Source organism: Lycorma delicatula, chromosome 13 (genome assembly GCF_047948215.1).
Source record: "Lycorma delicatula isolate Av1 chromosome 13, ASM4794821v1, whole genome shotgun sequence".
NCBI classification, from domain to species: Eukaryota; Metazoa; Arthropoda; class Insecta; order Hemiptera; family Fulgoridae; genus Lycorma; species Lycorma delicatula.
Genome location: NC_134467.1, coordinates 1343467 through 1362993, shown reverse-complemented (window position 1 = coordinate 1362993; position 19527 = coordinate 1343467). Strand labels below are relative to the sequence as shown.

The following is a 19527-nucleotide window of genomic DNA, read 5'->3' as shown; positions in this document are numbered from 1 at the left end:
AATACAATATAATTTAGTTCAGGTGGTATGCGATGACAATGTCATTTAATTGAAGCACTGATGAGGAATACGGGAAATTAATTTCTTCACTTTTGTATCAAATAACAGACAACAGTATAGCATATGTTGACTGTTATTTATTTCGGATGATGACTAAGCATGCATAGAATGTTATGGTGAATGTTTTTTGTGGTTATTAAAGAGTGTGTAATGCAGAAATACTTGATACATTCACTCATTTTCATGGATTTTTATCCATTACAATGGACATTGATAACATTATACTTCATCGGTAATGGAATGTGTAGTACTTTGCATGAATCTGCTTCACACTGCCATGGAATGTATAATACATATGATGAAACCCTTACAGTTTGTTATAATAATAAATCTTTTTTTCTAGAAAGAAGACATAAAACAACTGCTGAAATAAAATTTAAAAAACTGATGTAGAAACATACAGGTGTTTCCTTCCAATCATAGAATTTACTTAGGGAAATATTTAGTTTGAATTTACAAGGTATATTTCTAAAGTAAACACCACTGGGAGATTTCTCTCCTTAAGGTAGGCAAACCTGTGTAGTTCATGGCCACGCTAGTAATGTACACACTGCATTGTTGTCTGCAAGTTGTCACGTTATAATCTTTGATTACATGTGAGTTATTACGTTATAAAATGAATAGGAAAATCGATGTTGCCACCGACTGTGAAATACATGGAGTCATATGTTTTTTAAACCATCAAAATGTTAAGCCGGCTGAAATTCATAGGCAGTTGGTTGCTGTGTACGGTGATAATATAATGAATAAAAGAAACGTCCAAAAATGGTGTGAAAGGTTTGGAAATAACAGAATTAACATGCATGATGAAAGAACGTTCGGGGAGGCCCTCAATAATCACAGAGGGCTTGAAACATGTCGATGATGAAATCAGAACAGATCGTTGATCAACAATTTCCGACCTGGCCCTTCTTTTCCCTGATGTTTCAAGAGCTGTTATTGGTCGCATTGTTCATGACCATTTAGGCTTCACATTTTGTGCACATTGGGTGCCGCACATCTTAATGGAACATCACAAAAAATCTGATCTGGATCTGCTTTTGAATGTTTGATGAGCTACACAGAAAAAGTGATGAGTTCCTTAATTCAATTGTTTAAGAAACTGAAAGAAATTTTGAGTGGTAAGCAATTCGCGGGTGAAGATGATCTTAAAAATTCTGTTAGTGGCTAAATGGACTGGCGGAAGAATATGACAAGGATATATTGAAGCTGGTGTATTGCTACGACAAACGTCTTAATTCATGTGGTGATTATATAGAGGTAGTATAAGGTATGTAGTTTAAGTGAAATAAAAAATATTTATTAAGTTTTCAGGATAAATATTTTTACAATGAAACAGTCTTTACTTCGGATTATAATAAATCTTCAGATTATAATCTCATTATTATAAAAATATTTTGTACAACAATCATTACAATTTTTTCTCATTTTTTTAGAAATGTAAAAATACATCTTTTAATCACAAGTAATAAATTACTATTCTATTCCTAGTTATGAATCTTAAGGTGACAAGTTAAATGATGTTTTAAAGTAAAAGATTTGTAACAAAAAGTACAAACAAACTTTTTTACATTATTGTGAACATTAAGATGCGTAGTTAAGTGCGATTTCTGTATAAAAGACTGGTTACAAAGTTTACAAACATACTTTCTATCTTCGGTATGTACTTTAAGGTGAGTAGCTAAATAATCTTTTCGAGTAAAGCACTTCTGGCAAAAACTGCAAATGTAGCTTTTCTCACTGGTGTGAATATTAAAATGTCTAGTTAAATGACTTTTCTGAATAAAAGACTTCTGACAAAACTTGCATTCATACTTATTTCCATTTTTATGAACATTAAGATGGATTTTTAAACTAGATTTTTTAAAAAAAGATTTCTGACAAAAACTGCAATAATGCTTTTTCCTTTTAGTGTGAATTTCATTATGATTTCTCAAATCGCTATCATTATTAAACAACTTTCCACAAAAACTACATTCAAACTTTCTTTTGTTATTATGATTATTGATATGATCCTTTAAAATCCTACTAGATTTGAATTTTTTCTCGCAATATTCACACTGAAGTTTTATAACATGATTTTGCTGCACTGATTTATCTCCATCTGTAATTTTTTCACAACCTCCTTCCAAAGTTTTGCTGCTATTAAACAATACATATTTCTTTGATAGTAAAGTTGTTTCTACATTTTTCTTTAATGAATTATAAACAGCACAGAGGTCCTGTAATAAACAGTACATTTTAATATATCATTATTTATAAACATTAAGAAAAGGTATTTAATAAAAAAAAGGTAAAATTTATTAAACAGTCTAACAACATTTTGTGACTGAGATTTCCAGTTAATTCCAGGAATTAACTGGAATTAGCCATCCAAGTCGCAGAGCTGCCCTTAGCTCTTCAGATGTGTTTTAAACTATTAAAACTTATGGAAAAATAATGATTACTCTTTAAAGTCTCAACTAGAGTATTTTAAGTTAAAGCGTAAGGTTTATGATGATCAATCTATGAACCACATGTGATGTCAGTCAAGGTGTCCAAGAAGGTGTTGACTGAACTTAAGGAACTGATTCAGGACATCAAAAAACTATAAGGTTTCATGTGGACAGATGTCCTCCTACCTGCTTCACTTTCCCTCTGTACACAATTTTGTTTTTTTTGTTTCCAATTAAAATTTATACTTCAAGAATGGATTGAGATATTATAATGAAATTTGGTGTAAATGTACCCAATAATATCTATAAAATAAATAAATTTGAAAAATCCAAAATGGTGACTTTAATTTTTTTAATTACTAACAGTTCTATAAATATAAGTTTTATGGAATTATGTTTTATTGGATTAAATTTTAAGCCTTTTATTGCGAACAAACTTACATCTCGCGTGTTCAAATCTGTTGATAAACAGCTGAGATGTGGGTGAAATTTTTAAAGTGGATTGCAAAAATTATATAGTCAAACAATTTTGTGCAATTTCATTTCCTTCATAAATTTAATAAATAATTTGTATTATTATTACTAGCAGAACATAGGCACTATAATATAACAGATAGGGTCTACATGAACTTTTATATTTATTGTTACATCCTAAATTGGACCCTTAAGTTTGGCCAAAACTTCCTGGGACACCTTGTATGTTCTTTAACCAATTAAATTATGAAGATGACCAATCAACAAAATTATAACTTACATTCACAGCAGTTATCATCATCACATAACATTCAACTTTGATAGCAGAAGAATGCAGCAATATTTTGACAGGACCATGCCATGTCATTCTGATTAAAAAAAAGTTAGAAATGTATTCAATAGCTGAAAAGTTGGCCTCATAACATGCATTGGCCCTGCCAGCTCATATATTGCTCTCAGTTTGTTACTTTCTAGTCAAACTAGGACAACTGTGCTTTTTCTGCAATCTCCTAATTTGACTTTGCTTTAGAATATTTTTCCTATTTCCAAAACTGAAATTTTTTTTGAAAAATCAATGACCTGAGAGGATTTCAGATACTTAATAAGATATGCAGATTAGATCTAGATGTGATCCCAAAGAATCTATCAGAATTGTTTCCATGATCAGCAATGACATCAGAACCGATGTACTAGCTTGGAAGGGGAAGAATGGTTGAAATAAGTCACAGGTTGTAGCACATACATCCAAAATATTCATAAAAAAGATTCTGGAACTTTTGAAAAACAAAATAAATTAACGAGTCTTAAAAATTAAATTTTACTGAAACAATAAATCTTACCGGTTTTTCACATTTTACAACATTATCTTTTTCTTTAATCGTTTTGGTAATCTCAACACCAGCAGAATCTGATGAAATGTTAGTACCAATTGGTTTTTCAGTTAACATATAAATTTCCTGTGTACCACAATACAAAAACATTTTGTACATAAAAAGAATTGGTATAGAATAAAATTACAATTTTAAAGACAGGTGATAAATACTTATGCAAATGTGCAGTAAATTCAAGTTAAGCTAATTAGTTCTGTTAAATATTCATCAGCAGAATAATACTGTTTTATAAAAAAAAAACTTAATTTTGAATATGTTTAATAGTGAAATATTTACACCATTAGGTGATAATCTGATGCATATGTTAAAAAATTTGCCAAAACCTTTTCACGGTACTTAGAGATTTTCTTATGCAAAGATTGTAACTGCATGGAAATATCTGGATTTCTAATTTACTAAAAACAGTTCTACAAGAATCAACCTTTCTAGTGTCAATAAACTAACTTCCCATATTTAATCCTAGATTGCTAGCAGCATCAACTTGTAATATTATGTTGTAGAATAAAATTTACCTAAAAATAATATTTAAGAATAATGTAAAGTTCAGTGATTAAGCTGCTTCAAAGCAAAACAATATGGTATGATCTTATTGCCAACAAAATCAATTCACTCATTTCATAACAGGTTACCTAAAGACCCAAAAATTTTTTATTGAGTCAATAGAAACTACTGTTATGACTGATGGGAAAATACTATCATGCAAACAGTGGTAACCTGGTATGTTACCTGAGAAGCGCCACAACAGAATGGTTTATCCATATACAAGGGGTGCTGAAATGTAATGTACAACTGCTTACTTATAATTCATAAATTAAACATATATGCAATAATAATAACAATAATAGCATATTGTGCTATATCTCATGACATGCTACTTGCTACAAAACGTAATTTTTTCACATAATCACAATTTACAGCCAAAAATTTCTCTTAACAGTGAACCAGTTTTCTCATTCCACTTAAGGTCTTTCCTCAGTTCATCAGTGGTGATTCCATTGCTAAAGATGCATATAGCCGACTGTTTTTCACCACTCATGTAACTGCTACCAATTTTATTAATTCTATTAAACACACTCTTCGAGGAAAGCAGCACAGTGACTAAACTAATACAGAAATAAATAAATTCTGATACATCAAGAATATTGTACTTCCATGGAACTTTTCATGCAGCAATAACCATCAAGAGGAGGTAGTTATTTGCAGTTTGCTAATAGGGCACACAAATCTTACCCATGAACATCTAATGAATCAGACCGATGCACAGTTTGTGTTCACTGCAACTGCCAACTATCAATTCTCCACATACTTGTGGATTGTGTGTGTTATGCAGCATTGTGCCACAAAATTAAATTAGAAGCTAACATCCAACATATTCTACGAAACATATGAAGAAGCTATCAAATATCTTGTTGTATCACAGTTGGTATCTATTTAATAATTACTGTGATGTATTGTTTTTTTTTTTTATAATATTGTATGATGTTTATTCCAGATGATAATGGGAAAGCTTTTTTTGACCTAAAAAAAAATTGGAAAGTGAAATTGCAGGGCACTAAATCTGGTGAGTATGAAGGGTATGGAATAAGTTTCAAATTTCAATGTCAACTTCACAACAGCCTCAGCAATTCCACACAATGCTTGTAAAACATGAAGTGTTCCCATATTTTTCAAAAATTTAAAAAAATTAAATATGTAATCTTTTTATTATCTAACTTATTTAAAAATATTCTCAAAAAACTAATCTTGTTATGTAGTTACTTTTCTGATGTTTATATATATATATATATATATATATATATATATATATATATATATCAAAACAGTGAGCGAGTTACTACTAATGAAGATCATTTACTATTATTATTATTAAAAGCAGCAAGGAACTCAGAACGCTTTATAGGTATCCTACATTCAATATTTTGAAGTAATCTAAATTCTATTATCAAAAAATGTCATTTCAATCACTTACAGTATGCAATATATGACTTTGACTAATCATGCATGACAAGGCTAAATTTAATTCTTTACCAAGATCACAACGGACTGAAACTAAACAGAAATTTTTTTTAATATTTTCTACAAATTGAGAAGAACTGTTGAGTACAGAATTATCCTTAGAACTATACTGAAAGTGTAGTACATTTTTTTTTTCTTTGCATTATCTTTTTTCATACATTTTTAAGATACTGTAAAGAGAAGCCGGTCAATAATTTTATAAACCGAGTTCAAAAACTTGAGGAAAAGTGAGGAAGAAATTTTTTTTAATATTAATATGATATACTTCTTAATTACAGATTTCACAAATAGATTTATAAGAAAGACAATATAGCATCTTTATTTTGAAATAGAAGCACCAATTTTTTCACCACTGATTGAATATTTACTTTTAATGCTTAAAATACAGATTTTAAATTGCTTAAGTATCTATCAAAAACAAAAAGTACTCGATCATCGATAACAACATTGTTGTTAATGAAATATTTTTTTTGGTTTTTGGAGCACACAACGAAGGTTTGTGTGCTCCTTATTTATTCAACAATAAATAAAGTAATTCTATAACAACATATGCTAAGCATAACGGATATATAAACAGAAAATTACTAGAAAAGTATTTTATTAAATTTCTTGGTACAAGAATAAAATTTCACATTTAATAAACATTTCAAATGACTTTATTTTAACTTACAAAATAAATGAAAACACATATACTTTATCTTTCATTTCACTAGCGTAGAAATTAATAATTGGCTTTTTTGTTTTCGTTAATTTAGAATTTAATATATAATATTATATTTTAGAGTTTTCTCATACCCATTATTTACATGTGCATCATCCTCTAACTACAAAATAATTAAAACAAAATAAGTTAATTATAAGCACTAAAATACATTATCATATAAATATAAATTAAAACTAAACTAAGTAACTGAATAATACACCATTTTTCTGATTAAATTTTCAGTTATTCTTTATATCTTATTTTAAAACTAAATTTGTACTAAGAAACTGTGCAACTATACTTATAAATATTTTTCAGGAAAAGTTTTCTATAACAATAATTTTTCCATTAATAGAATCTTATCAAGTATTTACAATTTACTGCTGGTCTAACCAAATGAACAATGAGAAAATAATGATAAATAAAATTTCAGCTTAAAAAATGGAGGTTCTCAATTTAACCCGCACACAGGTTTTTCTTATTCTGCTTGTTTAATCGAGTCCTAGGTCTTCACCAAACCAACTGATTTTAGCAATTTATTTATTTATCTTTTTTCCAGTCACAAATAAGCCTATATCCGATTGCAAACAACCTAACTTTTTTTTTCCTGAAAATAATTTGGAATATGTGAAAAATGTTAAGCTTCTGACTAAGGTATAAAGAACCTTCTGGATGCAATGTATAGATGCAACTACCCTTTTATCTATTTTGTAAAAAACACTTCGTCTAATGGTTCTATTTTAATTTTTCCAAATACTTTAAAATTTTTTTCTCAGGGAAGCCTGTATCTCTAGAGAATGCATCCCCAAGTGGCAGATAAGGAGTTCTCACCTGTCCAGAGGTGACTGGAGGGAAATAAAATACCTCCAGAGAGCCAGAGAAGGACACTCCGTATCAAATCCCATCTTTGGGTTTCTTCGACATATTCAGAGTAGAGGCTGTAGGCGTGCTGTGCATTAGGCTGGAACGAATGAAAGGACTGGTATGGAAGAATCTAGAGAAGATCAGTGGCGGCAACCTAGCCTTTGTGTAAGGTTACAGTCTTGGCATCAGGTGGCAACTGGCCATGAAATGTCAAAGCCAAACAAATTCTCTTGATAAAACATGAAAGTGCACCAAAATAGTGAAGCGACAAATACTAGGGTGTCTCTTGGAAGGGATGGTTAGGGTTCCTGAACAAAGCATGCGATATATACTAGGGCATGCCCCCCCTATGCAACATATCTAGATGCAATGATATTAATATATGCATGGTGACAAGGAACATTGGTTCACTGACCGGATGCAGTCAAGAATTGGCTGAGATCTTACATAGGTACAGTATAAACAGATGCTGCATCCAAGAAATTAATGGTAATTTGCTAAATCCAGGAATATCAGTTATAGCTACCAACTCCTGTACAATGACTCACCAACATCAGGAAATGGCATAGGTATAATTTTTGACAACATTTCAAAAAGCGAGTTATTGAAGTAAATAGAATAAATGACAAAATAATATATCTAAAACTAGCATTAGATAATTAACCACCCGTAACATTATCTTTGTATATGCACATCAGACAGGTTGCGATAAGGAGGAATATTTTTGAGAGAATTTATATGATGTACTTTTGGGCATACATAACACAAAAAGAAAAGTAATTGCAGGAGATCTAAATAGACACATTGGTCAAATGGTTCCCAAGGATACACATATCCATCGGAACTTTGGATTCGGCACCCCAAATGATCAGGGGAAGGATATTTTAAAGCTCACTGTTAATCACGACATGCCAATAGTCAACACTTTTTTCCAGAAAAAGAGCAAACATCTTATCACTTACAGGAATGGAAAAGCTCAGTCTCAGTTACACTTTTTCCCGTGTCAATGCGCAAGGACTGTAAAGTCATCCCAGGAGAGCCTCAGACCAGCCAACATCAAATCCTTGTAGCCTGTCTCCAAGTGCCCATTTGTAACATAAAATGCAAAGCTAAACCTTCTCCTTTAATTAAACAGTACAACTTGAAAACATCGGAGGGTGATCAGGCCATAAAAAGAGTTGAAGATTATCTCACTGACTTTGTGATGACCCAAGAAACTGACACAACATGGAAAAAAAAATTACCAGCATTGCCACGGAAGAGCTCAGCCTATCTAAAGGCAAACTGAATACTGGAAAAAATGCCAGCTGGTGGTCTGATGATGTCAAACAAAAGCTCAGAGAGAAGAAAAACACCTTTAAGGTATGGCAAGAAACAAAAGCAGATACGAATACAGACGCGTATAACATTGCAATAAAAGCAGCTAAACAAGCCATTGCCATCGCCAAAGACTCAGCCAACAAAACTGATCACCTACAAAATGCAGAAACAGATAAGGAAATAAACAAAATAGCCAAACAACATTACAAACGCAGGATTTCACTCAAAATAAGTATATCAATGATGTCTCAGAAAACTTACTAGCATTGGACATTGAAATTACCAGATGGCAAAAGTATTTCCAACATCTTGTGAATGTGGAGTCCCCAGAAGGGCAGCCTGTATCACTCCCTAACATACTTGGCCCAATTGAAGTTATTGTTTCATCTGAAGTGAGAATGGCTATCTCTGGTATGAAGAATGGTAAAGCCACTGGTCCGGATGAAATCCCAACAGAACTCTGGAAGAAGGCGAGCACAGCTGGAGTTATGTGGCTGACAAGCCTATTTAATCTCATCCTTATCTTATTGGGAAGATGCCAGTTATGTGGAAAGTCAGTAACATGATACCATTATAAGAACAAGGGGAATAATATTGCTGAAAGTGATAACTATAGACCCACTAAATTAACCTCACATACACCGAAGATATGGGAAAGTGTTTAATTATCGGTAGGCTTAATAAACTCTCCACCATAACCACAAACCAGTGCGATTTTATTACTGGAGTGAGAACCATGGATGCTGTACACTGCGTAAGAATACTGATGGACAAATATAATATCCTGAAAAAGATCTCCACCTTATCTTCATTGACTTGGAGAAGGCTTTTGACTGAATACCAAGTAAGCTCAAATGGCAAGCACTAAGAGTCCAACTAATACCATAGTAATACATCAGTATCATAAAAGACATGCATAATAACATAACATGAGTGGCATCATCAACAAGTACAAGTGATAGTTCTGAGGTCAAGGTAGGGGTCCACCGAGGATCCACTCTGAGCCCCTTGCTTTTCAACACTGTCATGGACTACATCACAAAAGATCTCCAAAAACCAGCTCCATGGACACTTTTATACATGCAGACAATGTGGTTTTAATAGAGAAATCGTTGTTGAAATCCAAAACAACCTCGACAGATGGTGTAAGTAAGCAGTGGCCTACAAGCTAGTTGCATTAAGACAGCATTGCAGTTTCTCTGGTGACAACAGCGACACTCAGGCAGTACCTACTATCTAAGGAACACCCTTAAATAAAGTAGAGGAATTCAAGTACCTTGGATCCATAGTCAACATCAGTGCAAACACAGAAAAATATTTAGAAAATAGAATCAAGGCAGGCTGGCTCAAGTAGAGGTCGCTATCTGGGGTCCTCTATGATGCAGAAATACCTATTAGAACTTACCTATTAGAATACACTTTGTATATCAAGCCATTAGACCGGTAATGCTATACGGATCTAAGTGCTGGGGGATAAGGAAATGCGAAGAGCAAAAAATTCATGTCACAGAGATGAAAATGCTGTGATGGGCAGGTGGTGTAAGAGACTTGACAAAATCCAAAACAAGTACATCCGAGGGACCTTTAAAGTAACTAAAATAAGCAAGAATGTGAGAAGTTGTTTACGCTGGTCTGGACATGTAATGCATAGAACTGAAGATCATATGATCTGACAGGTTTTAGCTATAAAGGAAGGCAAGAGGGGCAGAGGCTGTCCACCGACTACCTGGACATGAACCATCCATAATGATATGCTGATGACGGGCTTAACGCCATAAATGACACAAAATCGCCAAGAGTGGTGTAAAAGTATCAGGGGGGCTGACCCAAACAGGGAACTAGCCAGGGGATTGATGGATTGAACTTAAGTATAAAAATTTTTTAAATAAGAGACTACATTATATTTACAGAAAATAGAATGTTTTGTTGAAATTATCATATCTGATTAGAATTGGAAACTGAAATTTCTCCTACATCTTATGTTACAGATAAACAACATTTTTATTTATAATTGCATCAAAAATTATAATCATTAGCGACTTAAATATAACTACATGATCATAAATATTTAAACAATAACCACCAAACACAAGAAACTATAAACACAAACTAGAACAAGCATAATAAATGGGTAATAAATATTGGAACATCACCAATCTATTTACACTGTGCGCACACTATTCCATAAGAGATCTCATATAAGCAAAACCACTAAATTAACTTCATCCCATTATCAGAGAGAAACCACAACAGTCTTTTTATGTATTCCTTCTGATTTAGTAAACCCTTCACATCTAGAAGTATTGACTGCCAATCATGGAATCAAAACTCCAGATCTAGAAAGGCTTCACTACCAGTAAGATATATTACCTTCTATCTCAAAAATGAAAATGAAATCTCAGAATAGTCAACATGATTACAAGTGTCCACATATTAATTTCACACTGAAGTTCAGTATTAAAGTAATATTAACAGCAACAGTAATCACAGTTTATAATTTTATCTGAGATTAGAAAAATAATTGTAGACTAAATTTTCATGTAATTTTATTATAGATCAGTAAAGACAATAGAACATGATATACATTACAATCATTATTACACACATTAGTTTGTTTAAACTATTTGTATGTTATGAGTTTTAATTATCATTTACATAAGTGAATACTAAATTACACTTAATTCCTCCACTGAAAATGTGTATAAACATTTTTAAAAATTTTTTAGCACTTGCATTAATGCAAAATTAGATTCACAACTGAACTGTGATATACAACTGTGTCTGTATATCACAGTGCTAATGCAAGAAATAATTACAAAAAAATACTGTACATTCTAAAATTACCACTGAAGTAATAACGTGAAACAATAATAAAAGTTGTAAAATATATATCAGTTTTATTAGTTACAGAAAATAAAATCATGAAAATATCCATGATTGAAACTGTGGAAGTAGCACCCACTTTTAAAGATAAGAGAGAATTCAATAAGTGAATACATAATAAAAAAATACTTAATAGCTCTCTCTTGCCTTACCGCCTATATCAAGACCCTTCTTAAACCAAGTAATATAGTCATAAATTCAAGTAGCCAATGCCAGCAGAAGATCAATGAGAAGGACATATTGCAGCATTAAGAATTTAATTTTTGGTTTACCTTCAGAATATAATGATTTTATTTTATCACACACACACACACACACGTGCACATCAGGAAATAGCAACATGAAAATTTAGCATTATGAAAACAGAGGGAGATTCTACTAATTCTCTCACCTGAGTACCGTTAGAAACCTTAAAAAAGAGAACCTTATACATTTGTCATTGAGCTAATCCTCTGCAAGGATTCAGAGACAAATGTTTTGTTTCAGAAAGTACTGTGTTTTAAGGATGTAAAAATAAATGTAAGATTTTTAAGTCTGAATTGGATAGGTTGAGTAAATCGATTACAGTAACAAAACAGATTAAGCAGATGGATAAAGGTGAACCCCACTGCCTTAATGAGGGTGGGGAGAGATAAGAAGATGACTTCTTGTTCTGTTCAAAATGAGTAATGATATTTGTAAAACCCAAAAACTAACTTTTCAATCTCAACCTGTTAATGACGACAAAGTTTGCACTTAATCATTTTGTAATTAATAGTAAAACACAACATCAATATATATTAAAAAATGTAATCGCTGTATGTTAAACTTACATGTTTAGATGTAACTCCATCTTCCATTTTAACAAGTTGTAATGGCAACGTATCATTTTCCTCTACAGTACAAATAATTTTTTCTACTTTATCAACTTGCGATAAATAACTTAATGGAACATCATCCTCATCCTTGAATAAGTTTTTATTTAATATTTCCATTTCTGAATACAGAAAGAAGAGAATTAAAAACCCAACGACAAATTACGAGATCTATCTTAGAAGTAAAGATTATTAGACTATAAAAATTCCAATAAATATAATTAAATATTTTTCAAGTTTAATATTAAACATTTTTAATTATTATTTATAATAGTGTTTATAGTTTAACATTTTTTTAATAAATTTATTAGTCTTGGGCCCCTTCTTGACAGTAGTTGTCACTGTGAATTTTACTGTCTGATTTCTTTCTGTTTTTTAAGATAGAAATCATCACTTCCAGTCTGAGTAGTAGGTGACCAAATATAAACCATTCGATCTTCCCCAACAAGAAACTCAGCACCAGTTTAATTACAAATTTTGAATGGCCAAGCAGTGAAAATTCAAAAAACATCAAACACACAGTTTGCTTATATAGTAATTTTTCCTCATGTTGAGAAGTGTAGCCAGTGATTTGATACAGACAAAATACTGTTTATGCTTTAACACTATGGTACTTTTTTGTTTCTCTCCCCACACAGTTTGCAAGTTTTTCATCTGTAAAAAATACCAAACTCCAAATGCAAGGAAATATTGATATTAACAATAACTCAAACATCAGCAAGTTTTTCACCTGGAAATAACTCAAAATAGCTGGAAATATTGATATTAACAATAACCAGGTTGGAGAAATAACCCGGTATCCCAATAACACACTAACATGCTGTTTTATACCGGTCATTTTAAATATTCTCCGTATTAACATATAAGCATTATTGCTTATAATTATAAATATAATCTAACCAAACTTAACGTTCACTTGCTAACCTTGACGACTAATTAACAGTAATGTTTTGAATATTTAAATAATAGCAATAATTACTGAATTTATTATTTCTTTCTTTTTCCTGTTTAGCCTCCAGGAATTGTCGTTCAGGTATTACTTTAGAGAATGAATGAAGATGATATGTATGAGCATAAAAGAAGTGTAGTCTTGTTGAGATGTGTGGTTAATTGAAACCCAACCACCAAGAAACACCAGTACCCACGATCTAGTATTCAAATCCGTATAAAAGTAACTGCCTTTACTAGGACTTGAACACTGGAACTCTCGACTTCAAAATCGGCTGATTTGAGAAGACGTGTTCCCACTAAACCAACCCAGTGGGTCGAATTTTTATTTAAATACTCAAAATATTACTGTTAATTAGTCAAGGTTAGCAAGTGGTAGGTTAAGTTTGGTTAATTATATTTTTAAAATACATAAATATAAATGGTTATATAGGGTTATTGAATTATTTCTCCAACCTAATTATAGTTAATATCAATATTTCCTGCTATTTTCAGTTATTTCCAGGTATTTTCAGAACTTGCAAACATTGGTGGGTGAGGGGGGGAGAAACGAAAAACTACCAACACTATTTTCAGTTACTGAGGGTGATGCCACAAGCGAATGTTATTTGATTTATTAAATTCATAACTAGTAACAACTAAATCAAAAGATTTATCACCTTCAGTACACCATATAAAAAATTTTTAACACAGAACCAATTCAAATTTGTTTGTTGTGGTACATTTTACCCATATAGAAATCTTGTTGAAACCTAAATCTTTGAGAATAATTCAGCTGAGAACAGCTCTAGAAACGGCCAGAAAAATCAAATCAAAATCATCAATGTTTAAGTTATTCATGACTGAAGATCACACATTACGGTCTTTGTCATTCAAGTACATTCCACCAGTCTGAAACATTTAATTTGTGTTCACATACATTTCTTTCATTCATCGCTACCTGTTATAACAGTGCAGTATGCTATCAAGAGGAAAATGAAACCATAATATAAGAAAACTTTTATAATACCTGGCAATTTAACTACTTAATGAACAACAAAATAACTTATCCCAATTAATGTACTTAAGATTATTCTTAAGTCATTACAAAAGCTCCAAAAACGTTCTTCAGCTGCAACTATAAAACACTGCATAACTAACCTTAAAAAAAACATTTTTTTCTGAATACTGCCAATATGCCTACAGTTTACTCAAAACTGAGTATGAAACATTACATGCATGTTGTATACATTAATCTAAACTAATTAAAATAGATTTCTGACATACCTGAAAATGTATTTAAATGTCAATGAAAAATGTTGTCTAAATACGTGCGTTGGGCAGCAATGCGACGCCGGATCTAGTTTACTTTCTATTTATTTATGGGAAGCCATTAAATTATAAATTGAGAGAATAATGTGGTTAACAAAACAATGAGCATTGTTCTTTGCAACAACGGTTCCCTGCTCCGTTGGTTGTTACTAATAATTAATCGCGTTATTCATCGATCATCTCGATAATCCATTAATAAACTCAACAATAACTTAAACATCCAAGACAATATACAAAAAAATGACGATAAATTAACCAATCATTTAGATCAATTCGGATAGGAACACATAAATATTGATGGAGTTAGTATCAGAAAAAAGTAATTGATGGAATATTTTGTTTCCATAAGTAAACAAAATATTCATACTTGTAACAGTATAACTGAAGATAGCGGAGTGGTAACGGTGTGAAGACTGTATCTCAGCACTTTATTGTTTTGACTTGGGATGGTTGTTGGGAGTAGCTCAGCATAGTTGGTGTACCGTTGCAACTCAGCTTTAAAAGTACACGGACATCGATGCATCCCATCCATTCTACCTTACAAGCTTAGAAAGACCAACTTGCGATGAAAAATCTAGCACAGATTATGTACCTCTTTTTATTTCAATCAGTTGTTAAAACTTATTCTGTATCTCTGAAGAGTACAACAGTAAACAGAATATTGAGAACAATAAATTGCACCACAGTATTAAATGCCCACATATTCGAACTCGCTATTCTTAGCAAGTTCATTCTCTGAAAGTGGGGCTACACATGTGGAAAAAAGAATCCGAAATTTTCGTTAGCTTTTGCACAAATCTTTCCAATGTATTCTTCAGAAGTTAAAATAAGTCTGACTTCCAACATCTTTAGAGGTGCTCATTTAGAGAATCTAAAAGGTAATAAGAGGCATCCTAAATATTATAGGCCATTGATTAAATTGTCGGTAGGTAAGATAAGAAGAAACAGCTAAGGTAGACTATGAAAAGAACAGTATGCGGAGTTGTCCCCTAAGTATAATTTCGAGACATGCGACGTCGTAGCTCCCTCCCATCTGAGGATACAGCCTCACAAGGGGCTGGACCCTCGAAGGGAGCAACTGGAAGGAGAGAGAGTGGCACAGTGGACACTGAAGGTATGGATACTACGGTGAGCACCCAGTTAAAGAATAAATGGAGGGAAACCGAGGGCAGAGTAGCCAAAAGACCTAGAGCGGGTTCTTTGGAGGAGGAAGAAACCCCTCCTACTCTTGAGGAAATTACCTACAAATTAGGTAATGCAATCATACAACTGAGACACATGACTGGCAAGGGGAGTCAAACTGCAATCAAAGCCCATGAAAGGGAACTTAAAGAAATATATGAAGACTTACAAAGACTGTGTGAAGAGAAAGCGGAGACAAGTAATAAGACCACTCAGACTGAAGGTCTGCGAAGGTCTATAACAGCGAGATGTCAGACATTTTGGATGTTGATCTATCAGACGAGCAATTGATAGAGAGACTGCCCTCCAGATGGTCAAGGTGGGTGATGAACAGGATCACTCAGGTTAACGCAGCAAAACCTGGAGAGGATAGTTGTCACTTTGTAGACTTGAATGGTATAAGACCAAACAGCCTATATGCAGGAGCAACTCCTGGTGCAATGTTTCTTCAGGAATCAATGATACTCGAAGACCGTAAGGTCACAACTAATGGTACAAGATACACAGTCATCTATGACTCCAGTTGCGGGGATAAGGAAATGGCATCATACATACTTAAGGCACTAAGAAGAGTAGTGGGTAACTCTGAGTCTTCAGTTTTCGTGATACCCAATGGCCCTCCGGGCATTTTGATTAGGAAAATAGTAATATATATTTTAAGGAAGGGGAAGACCTTACCAAGGATGGTCCTCCCCAATCCAAGTGACAATGCGAGACCAAGATCCAGATTGGCGTCTGTAAGGCGAGGAACCCCACCGGTCGCCGAGAGTAAAATCATTGTTGTACAAGCACAAGAGAAAACATACGCTGATCTATTAAAAACTGTGAAAGAGAAAGTTAAAGTAGAGGAGGCTGGAGAAATTCTTTCTATAAGAAAGGGTAGAGATGAACAGCTAGAAGTTAGGGTAAATGGAGTACAGAAGGCAGGGGAGTTTTCTGCAATGCTGAACGATAGAGCAGGGGATCTTCAGGTCGATATACGTAACAAGGGAGACCGTAGAACAGTTGTACACATTAAGGACATGCTTGGAGATACTGCGGAAGGTGAGCTAAAAGAGGCAATTGAGAAGGTCCTAGGAACGGGTGAGAGATTTCAAATAACATCTATGAGAGACACATACGGTAGTACCAAAAATGCTACAGTAATTACTACTCAACGCAGCGCAACAAAGTTAATAACAGCAAGACTGAGAGTAGGCTGGGTTTGCTGTAGGGCATATATCCGCATTGAAAACGAAAAATGTTACCGATGCTGGAGCATGGGGCACGGTAGAAGAGAATGCAGGGGCCCTGACCGCACCAACTTATGTTTCAACTATGGTAATACGGGGCATTTCATCAAAGACTGTAGGCAAGCAATGAAGTGTCTTGATTGCAGAAGTACAGAACACAGAACTGGGAGTATGAGCTGCAATAAACATAATGATTCAAATATTATTAAGTAATAATAATAGAAGCCTACTATCAGGAGACCTGATGCTGGAAATAGCCACAAGATACAATGTCGACTTTCTGGTGGCTACAGAGCCTAATGTGTATTCGGCTGCCAGAGGTCAATGGATACCCTACAGGAATGGGGCTGTGGTCATTAGAAGAATACTCGATAGAGTAGATTATAACTTGTACAGCAGAGAAGACGGAATAATAGCTATTGAATTAAGTGACACGATTATTGTGGGTACTTACATCAGCCCCAATTGCACTATAGAATTTTTTTCAAAACCAGATATTTAACCTACAGCAGATCATGACCAGATCACGGAAAAGAGTGGTAGTGGTTGGAGATTTTAATTGTAAAACTGCTGTAGCGGGTGCCAATTCTACAAATGCTAGAGGTAAAATTCTCAAGGACTTGTTGGAGGTTACGGGTGCGTACTGTATAAATGATGGGGCTCCTACATACAGCACAAGAGGTCACCAATCAACAATAGACCTGGTAATTGTGGATAGTAGGTTTAGAGCAGATACCGTGAATTTTGCTGTCCTTACCGAAGAAACTGGTAGTGATCACAAGGCCGTATTGGTTAACATCAGAGATTGTCCAAGGCGGGTAAGGCAGGATAATATTATCTCTAGATTAACGGATTTCCAGACACACCGGGTGTCAAATAATGCGGCAAATAGGATTAGGAACTGTGAAAACATAGAACCGGAGAAATTTCAAGAAATAATCAAAGACGAAATTGCTAACATACCGCAGTCTGGTAATAGATATCATCCGGTGTACTGGTGGACCAGAGAAATCGAAGACCAAAGGAAAATCATGCAGCGTCACAAAAGAACTGCTCAGAGGTTGCGAGCAAGGAATAGTAACGATGAAGAAAGTCGACGTGCTGCCCAAAACTATAGACAGGCCAGGAAAAAGCTCAACTTCCTCATTAAGCAATCTAAGAGAAATAAATGGCAAGAGCTCTGTAACGAACTTGACACTGACCCTTGGAGGAAAGCTTTTAAGATAGTTACCAAAAGGCTAGGTAGACAGGTGCCAATGTTGAGTAAGGAGGAAGCGGAACGACAAGTTAGGATTCTTTTCCCTAGACCTGAAAATCTGAATAGGGAGACAATTGTTTGTGAAGGTGGCAGATTCACAGAGCAAGAGGTAATGGAGGCCATTAAAAAGTTGAAATACCGGAAAAGTCCAGGGCCGGATGGCATACCTGCGGCCTACATCAAGACTATAGCAGGAATAATACCCTGGGAAATTGTGGATCTGGCTAGTTATGGTCTACAAAACCGTAATTTTCCTGGCTGCTTTCCAGCAGCCAGGACGGTTTTTATACCCAAGGCGGGGGGTAAATAATGGATATAGGCCGATTATTCTTATTAATAATATGGGAAAGGTGGTTGAGAGGCTGATAGAAGGCAGGCTTAGGGCAGAGCTTGAAGAAAAGGGCTGTCTACATCCACAGCAATATGGATTCAGAAAATGCCGATCTACCATAAATGCCTTAGAGAAAGTTAAAAATTGGGCTTTAAATAGCAGGAGCGATACCTGGAGGACCAGGAAAATCCCCCTAGTGATAATGATGGACATTAGGAACGCGTTCGGATCAGTCCCCTGGTCATCTATAATTGATGCATTGCATGAGATGCGAATAAGCGAATATCTAATAAATCAAGTTAATCACTATCTACATCAAAGGTTTCTTGAGATCAAAACTTTGGAAGGTAAGGCAGTTTTCCAGATGTTTGGTGGCGTTCCTCAAGGTTCTGTGCTGGGCCCAACTTTGCGGAACATTTTTTATGACGCAGTCTTATCCTGAAGGAGTTACTGCAATTGGCTATGCTGATGACATAGCAATCCTCGTTGAGGATAGGGATGTAGATAACTTAGAACACAAAACCAATCTGGCATTAGGAATTATAGATGAATGGTTACAAAGAAGCCAACTACAGATAGCCCCAGGGAAGTCCAGTTGTATTGCCCTTTCCGGCAGAAGACCTATTAGAGGTATAAATTTGAATATCAGAGGAGAGCCAATTATGCAAGTCAATGAGACAAAATATCTGGGAGTCATACTCGATAAAAATTTGAGATTTAGCAGACACATCAATATATGTAGATGGGTCACTCCAATGGTCAAAGC

The 19527-nt window shown here is 33.9% G+C and overlaps 1 protein-coding gene across 4 annotated transcripts; it reads right to left on the bottom strand.

Moving 5' to 3' along the window:
- Positions 1-1459: 1459 nt before the first annotated feature.
- LOC142333645 (uncharacterized) lies at positions 1460-15081 on the bottom strand. 4 transcript variants are annotated; one of them, XM_075381024.1, is made up of 4 exons: positions 12458-12598; positions 6546-6699; positions 3809-3925; positions 1460-2282 (listed from the first exon to the last, which is right to left on the bottom strand). In XM_075381024.1, exons 3-4 carry the CDS (start codon positions 3914-3916, stop codon positions 1548-1550), a joined length of 843 nt encoding a protein of 280 aa, XP_075237139.1. In that variant the 5' UTR covers positions 3917-3925; positions 6546-6699; positions 12458-12598; the 3' UTR covers positions 1460-1547. The 4 variants fall into 4 exon arrangements, with proteins under 4 accessions (XP_075237139.1, XP_075237137.1, XP_075237138.1 ...); XM_075381022.1 differs by lacking the exon at positions 6546-6699 and adding an exon at positions 14457-14573 and having other exon boundaries at positions 1461-2282; positions 12458-12621; XM_075381021.1 differs by lacking the exon at positions 6546-6699 and adding an exon at positions 14714-15079 and having other exon boundaries at positions 1465-2282; positions 12458-12621.
- Between the last annotated feature and the right edge of the window lie 4446 nt (positions 15082-19527).